The 11,959-nt window shown below is 40.9% G+C and overlaps 1 protein-coding gene across 1 annotated transcript; it reads left to right on the top strand.

Annotated features, from left to right (window-relative positions):
• The first annotated feature begins 2,955 nt into the window (after positions 1 to 2,955).
• On the top strand, positions 2,956 to 11,384 carry LOC104272769 (histo-blood group ABO system transferase 1-like). The gene is made up of 3 exons (XM_009867854.1): positions 2,956 to 3,020; positions 9,681 to 9,815; positions 10,709 to 11,384. The coding sequence occupies exons 1-3, from the start codon at positions 2,956 to 2,958 to the stop codon at positions 11,382 to 11,384; spliced, it is 876 nt and encodes a 291-aa protein (XP_009866156.1).
• Positions 11,385 to 11,959: the final 575 nt, after the last annotated feature.

Raw genomic sequence — 11,959 nt, 5'->3', positions numbered from 1 at the left:
CAGCTTCTGTTATGTGAAAGATTTCCCAGGATGGACAATATCACTCAGTATATTTTTTCTTTCAAAGCCCAAGAGAATTAAGAACAGAATCAGAGGGAATAAATTCCCTTCCTTTTTCTAAACCTTATGGAAGAGGTTAATCATCTGGGGCATTTTGTTTGCTTGTTTGCTTTTTATCTTTTTACATGCTAAGCAGCTATTGTAGAGCTATTGATACTTATTTTTCTTTCTCCGTGCTGTCTGTGTGATAAGGCACCAGACTGGAATTCAGGACATTTCTGTTCTCCTGTTGGCCCATAATCACATGATGGGTAGCTTTGACCAATAAATATCTTTACTTAGCAGTGCCGTAGTTTCTCCATATATATAAAACAGTGATTCTACCAGCCTTGAAAATAACTTGAGGTTCCTCAGAGAAAGTGGTTCCCAAGTATCTCAGTAATATTGTAGGCATGAAACACACCATTCAGAGGGGAAATCAAAATCCCACCATGTGCCTACAGAGTGAGATTCAGCTCAAAGATTAAGACACCTAAATACAGGGGACAATACTGCAGGACTCCATATGTGAAGTACGAGGCTGAACACCCATTGTACTCAACAGGGAGAGAATCAGTAGGAAAGAGTCCAGACAGTGCGTCACTTCATTCAAAAGTAGCCAAACTGTTAGGATTTCCTTTTCCAAAATGTGTGTCTTTTCAGACACTGTTGGGTGTTCTTCTTAGCCTTCAGTTGATGTTCAGTATTTTCCGAGTTGCATCTGCCAGATCCATGTGGGTGTCTCAGATACCCAAGGCACTAACCATCTGTTTCCTTCTCTAACAGCTAAAGCAAAGCAGATGTATCCCAGACACTTAGGTGTGTCTGCACATTCACTTCAGGTTTGTATCGCTGGAAAACCCACTGATTCAAGAAGTTGTTTGCATCTCTGGAAATCTGATTCTTACTAGAAATAGAATGTCAATACATGTAAGCGAGGCACAGTCAAAAAGCTTGGGCTTGAGTAGGATCTAAAGTTCAAACTTGCCACAAAACAATTTTTTTGAATGAGACAGAGTTCCTTTAGAGACAAGTATTCTCAGGCTAGTCCAACTTTTATTTCAAAGTATAGGCAAATAAAAGTGTCATGGATTTGAGTCTGGTGAGGTTTTTGGAAGTGGGAGGAGAGCTGTGATGGATGATTCTTGAGAAACGTTGAGAGCCTTCCCCAGCCCTTGGTAGAAGTTGGACCTGCTTCTGGCCAGGGCCAGGACAATCAGCACCCCTGCGATCAACGTATTTAAGAGTTGACCCCATTGTTGTAGTTCCTCTTTCTCTTTTGGTTTCATGCATCAACAGAAATACAGCTGGCATGCACATATGACTGTAGTTTGATTATCTTACTCATGGTTATCTTACTCCATAAATAGGGGACCACTTAGGGCACAGTGAGCTCTCCTGCACAGCAGTGGGCTGCACATCAGCATCTCCCCTGGAGTAGGGACACCTGTCAAGGTTATTCCTTGAGACTGAGGGAACACTTATTACATCAGATACTCAGTAGGTAAATTGAAAATAAGTGCATTGAAACTTTGAAATCTTAGCGAAGTGAGATATACGCAGAATAGCACATATATGATCCTTTAGACAAAACTGTTGTCCGAGTCTGGGACTAAGTCTGAATTCAACCACACCTAGTCTACCATCTGAGAAGGAGTTTATAAAGTAAGGGGCTCTTTCTGAACCTGATAACTCAATGGGAGGGTCATACTGACAGTTTACTTTGACCCTGACCTCTGTGCATTGAATAATCAAGTGTACCTTGCCGTCAGGTGCTGTTAACCACTGTCACATTTACCACTGAACTTTGATAACTCGCGTACCAATATTGTTAGTTCTCTCCTGAGAGACTCTATCCACAACAACATGACAGATATTTGCAATTAGGAGAAATAATCCTTAATAAAAATGCACATATTCTAAGGAAAAAATCTCCATACCAAAAGTCTGGGTGGTCACCTTCCCACTCATCAGAAATCTCAGGGTTGCAATTACAGGTTATTGCACGTTTCTTGTTGTTTCCCCATTACTCAGAAGGCAGCACTCCCACGTAAGGTAAAGAACTGGGTGGGGGCCCATCATTTGGCCTTGGGCCCATCTGCTGACACATGGCTGACATACAGAAAGCATTTGTTGTGCTGTTTCAGCAGGTATGTGAGAAGATATGAAGTAGAAGAGGAAGAGAATAGGAGCTGCTGAAGCAGAGGAGCTGAAAGCACAGGTGAGTGCTGTGAGCAGGATGTGAGAGAATGGTGGCTAGCACAGGTGGAAGGGATGCTCGAGAGCAGCTGAGAGCAGAGGAAGGTAATATGGACAAAGAATGCTACAAAGCTTTTTTTCAGGATGCTGATGCAAAGGGAGGTTTGACTGAAGCACAGCTGTGAGCAGCCACAGAACGGACGGGGAAGAGAAGCTGACCTAGAGAAGAGGATTGCAGCCTTCAACTTGCAAAGTCAGAGAACTGCACAGGGAAGAGATGTAGAAGAAAACCCGAGGAAGCTAGGTCAAAAAAAGACAGCTAGACAGAAGAATGGATGAATGAAAGATTGGAACAGAGAAGATAAAAAGCAGAGTGGGCACTGGCCAGGAAAAGGAGAAAATCAGATCCAGAGAGAATCTGAACTGAGAATTATTTTTCTTTATGTTAATAAAACGATTCACTGTGCTACCATTTTAAAATGAGAGCTCAGTCTGTGGAATATCTATTGTAAATATCTAGTATCTATTATAAATACTTAGATGTAAAACATTCCATCTAGAATAAATAATTTTTCTCTGTATTATGCCCAGACCTGCTGTCCAAAACAGGAGACTTATTCAATATTTAATAACTACAGCATTTTCAGTGGGTTGATTTTTTTTTTCCCTTTTCACTGTCAATTCAGGGTTCACAATCTTTTTACCAACACCAGCAACATGGGAATCACAAAATTACATGGACTGGCTATTCTAGTGACAGCAGGAATCACTGCAGCTATCTGGTGAGTGTTTAAAGTTTGATAATGATTTTCAAGTTGCATATATTTCTATTGCTCATCTTGAGTGATGTTTCTTCTCGCTATGCTTGGGCAGGTGCAATGTAAGCAGTTCCTCAAAGCTAAATTCCTAATCCCATTCTGTATTCAAAAGATAAAATTAGGCAAGTGTGGACATTTGTTGTCTCTTGTGTGAAATTCTAAAAATCTCATTAATTAAGCTCTGTATATTCTTGTGGGCCCAAGTATGTATTTTGATGTTTATATACCATGATGACATCTCCGGAGTTCAGATGAACAGAATGATCCTGTCATAGAGCTAGTATTCTGTGGAGTGGACTTAGCCATATTTATCCCACATAATGATTAGCCTTGGTCTCCCTTGGTTTGTGTGTCCCTATAGCAGCCTCCTAGAATGATGTTTTCATACTTGTGTAGTATGTGCTCTGTGCCTTGAGGCCCGGGAATGCAGAGTTTGCTGGAATAATATTGGAGGACTGCCCCAAATGGAGGAACTAGGACAAGGTTTTAATCCATATACTCTGTCTGAGGCAGAGCATTATCCATCACAAGTGCTTACATTTTTGTTGCTGGTACAGTTTGACTCACATCAGAGGAGAACCCACATACTGGCCGGAGCAGAGCCAAAACGAGGATATATCACTTCACTCCAAAAGGGGGCTACACAGTAAGTTTCTAACAGCAGCTGAGGGTGAGCTCTACTGTAAAGCAGAAACATTCGCTTTGGCAAGAGTGGTCTTGGGCCTCCTGAAGTGCAAATCATCCACAGATTTTCAAAGTTCATAGATCTGCAGATAACGCCAGGCTAAAAAGCTCTCTTGAAACAGCTGAGCTTTGCATAACCCCATCAGCAGCTGGCCCCACATATTTGTATTCTCTTAGCCTTGTTTCAGAGTTTCAGCCATAAAGGGAATGGAGGGGATTATTTATTGCTTTTGTCATTGACTCATGGCTTTCTTATTCTGTCCGAGGTTCCATCACCCTTTCTCCTCAGCCAGTGACCAGGAACCCACAGCCTCTTCTGAAGAGGATCTCTTGCTGTAAGGGACTAAGTTTCATTCTGCAAGCCTTGCAAGATACAGCATATATATCCTAGGCCACTAGGCTAAGACTCACCTGATAAGACTAATTCTTAAGCAGAAAAGCCATGTCCTAGAAGTGCCTATTTCCATTTTGGGATAAGTCTTCCTTTAGTGACTGGCTAAGATGCAGCCATCTCTACCATGAGTGCCTTGAGCTGGATGAATGGACTCAGATTCCAGAGATTTAACATGGGGAGTCTGAAGAGTGAAATATAAATAAATTGATTCAGCTCCCCCAAAATCATGCCATGAAAAGACAGCTTAATCCTACCTGGTTGAGACATCAGAAGGTTGGTTATCTACTTCCAATGAAGCCACCTAGGCTTCCTCTGTAGTAATCAGAAAGAAGTGGGCCCTGCCAAAGTCTCTTAATCCCATTCTTATTTAGGGATTGAGAGACAGTCTGTGTCATGTTCTTACCAAAATAACCTTCTGGACAACGAATTATAGTTCTAGAACTGAGGCTGCTGTCATAATATTATATAAATACAAAGACAGGGCCACTAGGATCTTTATTTTTTAGTAAGCAGGAAGTAAATCCTTTGCAATCAGTACAGCTGCGATTTTAACAATATAAACAATGTGTGCGAGTATTAGGACTAACTTTAGTTAAAGGAATGTTCGTCTTGTACCTGAAAAAACCTGATTTTATTTGGTCAGAAGTGCCTCTTCAATGATCTTAATTCCAAACCAATGCCTTTAGAAGTGAAACCTGGGATGTACAGCACTGTGTAAGACAGTAGGACCTGCCTTATGTCGCTGATATTCTTTTCACTAACCTGAAATTCTTTTCTGTGTTTTGTTTTGGTTTTAATATGACCAAAATGAATCAGAGCTTGTGTCAGTTTTCACGGTAAGGACTTAATGTCTACTCTCTCACAGCTCTGACCTATGTATGGACGTCTTGCTAAACATCAGTCTTCTTCCTTTATCTGTGTTGAGTAACACCTAGTACCGAAGCCTGATCTTTAGTCCAGAAAGAGCAGCAGGCTTGTCGAATAATTGGATTTCTGAGTTTTACTCTTAACAACAATTTCTGATCGTCCACCATAAGGATTATGTTGAATCCTGAGCTGTCCTTTAATGGGAGTTCAAAATATGGGTTCAGTATAGGGGACAGGTCACTGCATTAACTTCTTTCTCTAGAAAATACAGAGCAGAGCTTATTAGGAACATCTCTCTTCATTTTTTCAGAGCCTCCCTAAAGATATTCAGAATACATACACATGCTCTTGCCAGAAGAGGGCAAGATTCATCTACAAGGAGGGAATGCAACTGACACTCTTCCTGTGAAATAGTAAAGCTAATACTCTTACCGTCTGTGACACAGATCTTGGTTTTTTTCATGAGCTTTAAACCTGGGTAGTCTCAAAAGTCAAAATTATGTCTTGGTAACAAGGGAACTATGTCAGATTCAGTGGAAACCTAGGTTGTATGCAATTCAAACTAGACACGCTTGATTAAGCAAAAATGGGTAAGATCATAGCAGATACATGTGAGGAAGTGGTGGGGAGTTGCTAGTGCTGTTAGCCCTGAAATAAGAGTGGGCACAGTAATACCAGAATGCTCCAAATAAGCAATTCACCTCGAGGTATACTTTATCCAGTGGTCACAGTTCCGCTACATCTAGGTCGAAAACAAATTTCCTGAAGATGCACTACAGACCTGCTGAAAATAATATCAATATAGATGATTTTGCATTCAACCCTCATTAGACGAACTGAGTGGTGTGTCTGAGGAACATTACTTGACATTATATATGGAAGTGAAGTAACATTAATCACATCATAGTGATTGTGATGGAGCCTAACTGACTGGATACCCATCGACAGTGGGTCAAGGAAGAGCACACGTGTAAGGATCTCTTGAGAGGCTCATCCCTCCTGTCATGAAAAAGAAAATCTGAAACTGCTGCACCATGAGATATTTATGTGTCTTTTCTCTCACACTTTTAGACAAGCAGACTTAAATGAAACATCTCCAGTGCTTCCACGGTAAGAATTAAGCTCTCTGCCTTTATTAATGTGATATTACATTGTTCTCATGACTGTGTTTCTGATACATAGAAGTCAGGAAAGCTGAGAACAAGGCTAAAGAAAAGAATGTCTGGTCTGTTTAGAGAGGAAGTCTTCCAGAAACCATCAAAAAATGCATACACGCAGAATCTTTCATTTGTTTGCTTTCAGAAAGGAAATTAGGAAATTATGGCGAATGCAGAGCCTTCATTATTGTGAATAATTATCGGTTTTGTTTTACTTAGAACTTAGCTATTTTTTTCCGTCCACCACCACCACCCATCCCAGAAGCTAAAGCAGAGTCCTTGGGTGATGTTATTTTAAGAAGTAAGAGTCATCATCCCAGATGATTTGTAAATGTCTGTGAAAGGGACATCTTAGGGATAAATTATTTTCTGAAATTACCTATTCTAGAGCCATATTAATGTTTCTTTATTTTTTTTCCCCCCAGATTTTAAGTGTCACTACTACAATCCTAACAGGAGGGAGTTCTGAGGAATTTTGTTGTTTTGTTATTTGTTCTATTCCTGGACTTCTCTAGTCATATTGAGGAAGATGTCTCTAAGCTGAAATCTTTACCCAGCTCTCCAAGTACTGATAATGTTTTTAACAATCCACATTGTGCACAAACTCATACACATGTAGGCACACACCTTCCCACTATTAACACAGGGGCTGGTTTAGAGCTATTCAGATGCAAAATGATCTCATATTGTGCAATGATCTAAATTATCCTTCTAGATAGGGGATAATGCTTCCAATTAGCACTTCAGCAATTCAGAAACACATTCCTGTAACTGGCAAGGCTCTGCTTATACATGAGTCAGTATATTGAAACAAAAGCCTAAGAACACTCTGCAAGCATTACCCTGAAGGATTTCTCCCTTGGCCTCTTATGCCATCTTACGTTCTGTGTGAAGGACAGCTTCTTCACTTCAAATACACTCTAATAGAGCTGCTCTTTTCCAGAATTTACAGAGAAATGCCATAGTCTCTTTATTGTAAAGCAAAGGCCTGTGTAATTATTATTTTTTAAAGCAAGAATAATCTTGTCATCTTTAAGACTAAAAGATTTCTTTTTCTCAGTCTATATCTCCAACCTATGTTGAAAGTGAACACGATCAGCAAGATGCAAGCACGCACAGAATAAAGACACGGAGGTTACCTAGACTGGCCCAGACAGAGCAGGGAGCAGTGTTTTTACATAAGCAGGACTCAGCAAACAACTCAGACTGCCTGATCCTATTCCTCTTTCCTGCTCATCAAAGCTGTAGCTCATAAGTGGACAAACACACCCCTTCATTCTTTTGTTCCACAAGAATGCATGTGCCTGTGAGTTCCTCAAAGCCTAGACCAGACTGAATGCCCAGACCTTGGGTCTCACTTATCCAGTCTCCAGCTTTGACCTCAAATCTTTCCAGATGCTGGTCTCCTCTTGCTCACAGGCTTGATCAGTCCGACATTTGTCCACATATCCGTCTGCATGCATGGACTAGAGACTAAGGTTATAGGGGAAATAAGTAGCATAGAGTTCAAAAAGAAGATAGAACAGTCTGCAGAGATCAGGCTAACGACTTAGCCAGACTATCTGAGTGACCAACACCCTGTTTACATAAGACTATACCCTATTATCCATCAACTTGTCTCCATTTCCCCACATTAGTTGCTCCCTGGCTACCTCTATTCCTCCCTTGCTCTGCTTTGGGTCTTCCACCAATATAGCACATTGCCACAATTTGCCTCAGCCCATCAGTTTCTGGCATACGAGTTCCTGTCTTTGTTATTGTTTTAATAATCCACTGTTCATTAAGTTTTGTGTCTTAATTTTATTGATTACATAATTTGTTTCTTGCCTTTACCTTTAACGCTGAATAGTCGTTAACCGGATATCCTCTCAAATGAGAACTTTCACATACTCTTACAAGCCCTACTATTCTTGTTATTACTATTATTGGATTATAGAAATAATGAATGACCATGCATATTATTCCAACGTAATATAGTTTTTCTTTTCTACAGCATATTATATCCTCAACCACTTCTGACAAAACCACAGTAAGTTTGATTTTTTTTTAAAACCTGTTAATATTGAAAAGAAGAAGATGTATCAAGGATGATTCTCCACAGCTAACGTCAGAAATTTGTCACATAGACACTTCTTACGTTGTGTAATAAATATTCATCTCTACACATCACAAAGGAGCACAGAGGGACAATGGAAGGCAGGGAAACAGTAAGAGAAACAATCACAGTGTAAGGGTGCCTACAAGGCTGTAACAGGAGACCTATCATTGTCATTGTCCAGGGATGAAATCTAGTACGATAAGTCAAAGGGAGAGGCTCTCTCGAGCAACCTTCAGAATGAGAGGAATTACTCCCTACAAGAGCATGGGATGGCAGGGAAGAGAATTTTGGGATTATGGAAGACTAATTATGAGATGCTGGGAGAAGCACCCACAAGTGGAGAAGGGGAGGAATCAGGGTGGTCTGAGGAGGAGCAAACGTGGGAAAAAATGAGAAAGTTATATAAGGGTGTGGTTGCATGTAAAGGTGTGATGGTCAGTAGACTTTTGTGACAATGCCCTGTACCTGGTCAGTACAGTTTGTTCTGTGTTCTCATTAAGTTCCATTTCCACCTATTTTCCTAGGTAAGAGGTTCTTCTGTGTGCATGTGTTGGTATGGAGGACTAAATGCAAGTGTAGTCAGACCAGGGGTTGGAGATGTGTGTGTCTGTGGTGCCTGCAGCTGGAGAGACCAGAGCATGTTATGCCAGTGTGTGTTTGTTGTGAAAATATCCTCAGCCTCACTACTGGCTGGACCAGGGAACACTGAGCTGCAACAGCCTTGCTTCTGCTGGGCTAGCAGACTCAGCAACTCCCCTAACAACACTTACCTTTAACTAATGATTTCATGCTTAAACTCAGTACATATAAATAGGAAATTCTTATATGTAGTTCATCCAAATGTTCAACATAATTTGGAGGAGTTTCCCTGGAAGTGCCCATTTCTTGCCACTGGCTATGAATGTGGTGTAGATCACTCACATGCAGATGCCTGCAGTGAGGAAATCAGAAGGCATCGGAAAGTCCCCTGTGCAGTGTAAGGATCATACATGTCCGCATCTCGTTTCTCAGGCTCCCATTACAGTAAAATGGAAATTGCAAATATGTCTGTGGCATAAACATATTGTATGTCCTTGTATTATGGGAAGAATGAGTACACCATAGAAGAGCTTGTTTCTCTTCACTTACAATAATGGATCCCTGCCAACTTGTTCAGATGTGCACAACTCTAACATTAACACATGCATTTGGGCAGAAAAAATGCCTTGAGAAATATGCTGGTTGTGAACAATCATACAGACAAGTCTAATCAGTGTAAGGCCTAAGGGACTCAGTGGACAGTGGCACCTGCAAAAGGCAGTAGTGATTTCAAAGGAAGTCTGGGATGATTAACTCAAAGGTGGGCAGATGTGCTGAAGAAGTATTTTTCTACGTGAATTCTCTAAGCCATATAAAGGCTACCTTCATTCTCAAACTTCTTGCAGGAGGCGAGATGTACTGGTGTTGACCCCCTGGTTGGCTCCAATCGTCTGGGAAGGCACATTCAACAGAGACATCCTGAATGCCCAGTATATGCAGAACAAGCTGGTCACTGGAGTGGTCACTTTTGCTGTTAAAAAGTATTAGTTTATGATTTATTTTTTGTCAGATACTTAAATCTCTCACCTGCCAGATGTGCTGCAATACTGCTGGTACAGCAAGAGTTAGGAAGATTCCAAACACAGAATGTGAGAAGCTTCAGGCTGGGAGAAATGGGACAAGTAAGGGTCAACTTCCCAAGGGAAGCAATTGGCTGTGAAAAAGCAGGAGAAAATGCCTTACAAAGGGCAAAAAATATCCCTAGAAATACAACTATTCTTTTGATCCCTCGAGAAGAAAATTCCAGCTCCTGCTATGTTTCTAACAACAACACTTGCCTTCACCCTGGGGTAAAAACCACAAAAATTCTGCAAAGCTGACATTTTTAACGGGTTCCTGGTTAGAGTTAAAATGTTAACTATAAGTTGAAATACTGTCTCCAGTATATTAATAACCATGCTGTTATAGCTTGTAAGTTCTGGGGGAGGTTCCTCTTCAAGTTTCTGGATGAGTAAAGAACTATACTCCCTCTGTCTCCACTAAGTACCCCAGATTTAAGTAGAGACTTCAGGTATCTCAAGACAATCAAAATTACTTCATTGATAATTTTGGTCCTCTCTTGAACAATAAGTTAAAAAGTTAAACTGCAGAAAGAGTATCAGGGAGTCAAAATATTTATACTATGTGGTGATATTAGGGAGCAGCATGGGGTAAAAGGAATGTGTTGTGTTCAGTGAGCATGGAGTAGAGAATAGTGGAAACTGAAAAATGATGTAATGTGCAGCAGCATGAGGAAGGGTTGACTGGGCAACAGCTATGTTAGATAAAGGGCTCTAACATAAGAAGGGAGCAATGAACAGAAAAGGAGAAATAAAATTAACTTAGAAATTCAGGAGGTACCCCTCTTTACTATTTTCCCTTTCTTGTCTCTCAGATATGTCCAGTTCGTAGAAGGGTTCATGAGCTCTGCCAACAAGTACTTCCTTGCTGGGCACCAGGTGAACTTCTACTTGTTCACAGACAAACCTGAGCAGATCTCTCACCTTCAGATGGCCCCTGAGAATCACCTCTTTGTCATCCCTGTCCAGAATTACTCACGGTGGCAGGATATCTCCATGAGCCGTATGGGTATCATCAGCAGATATATTCGCAGCCACTTCCAGTATGATGTCGACTATCTCTACTCCATAGACATTGATGTCCAGCTATTTGAACACATTGGTGTGGAGATCATTGATACACTGGTGGGAACCATCAGCTCCTGGGAGTACAATGCATGTCGTGAGAGCAAACCATATGAGACACGCACTGAGTCACAAGCTGCTATCCCCAAGGGAGAAGGGGACTTCTATTATACAGCAAGCTTCTACGGGGGAAGTGTGGCTGAGGTCTACAAACTGACCAGAGCCTGTTTTAAAGGGATCATGGAGGACAGAAAAAACGGCATTGAAGCTAAACGGCATGATGAAAGCCACCTGAACAAGTATCTCCTGTATCACAAGCCCACACGCCTGCTCTCCCCAGAGTACTACTGGGATGAAGAGCTAAGCCAGCCCCGCATTATCCAGGTGAAAAGGATGTGCTCTGTGCACAAGGACGGCAAGAAGTGAGCTTCTAAAACAAAGCAAGCAAGAAAGAAGTTCATTAGTGTCAAGACAGTAAAGCAGATGTGGAGGTTATAAAGTCATTAATTTATCTATGTCTTTCTGAATTTCTGATCCTAACAGAAAAGGCCAAATTATGCTGTTCATTGCAATTTTTCTTCATTAACCTAATTTTTATTGCCAAGTACAGGCAATAAGAAAACAGTGACACACTGCATGTCTGTAAGTATGCCTATTTCTTTTTTCACTCATCTGTGCTCTGTAGTTGCGAACTACTGTCTTCAGTCCTCACAACTCCTGGGAAACCAGGATCAGTAAGCATGTGGGCCAAGCTGTCTCATCATGTGTTCTTGCCTCTAGGTTTTATAATCATTTAGAATAACTAGTTCAAACGCTTCTTCCTTTTCTTCTTCCATATCCTCTAATATATTCAGCATTATTTTTCTAGCCTTTCCTTGAGTTATGTCTTCCTTCCAGCCTCTCACACACCCATTTGCCACAACATAAGATCAACTCATATCACCTCATTTGTTAGTGTCAAAGTTAATAATCCCACCCAAGCATTTCAGTCTTAAGAAGTC

The sequence above is a fragment of the Apaloderma vittatum genome, unplaced genomic scaffold (assembly GCF_000703405.1).
Source record: "Apaloderma vittatum isolate BGI_N311 unplaced genomic scaffold, ASM70340v1 scaffold9724, whole genome shotgun sequence".
Taxonomy (NCBI): Eukaryota; Metazoa; Chordata; class Aves; order Trogoniformes; family Trogonidae; genus Apaloderma; species Apaloderma vittatum.
The sequence above is the reverse complement of the archived record's forward strand: the minus strand, read 5'-3'. Positions and strand labels throughout refer to the sequence as shown.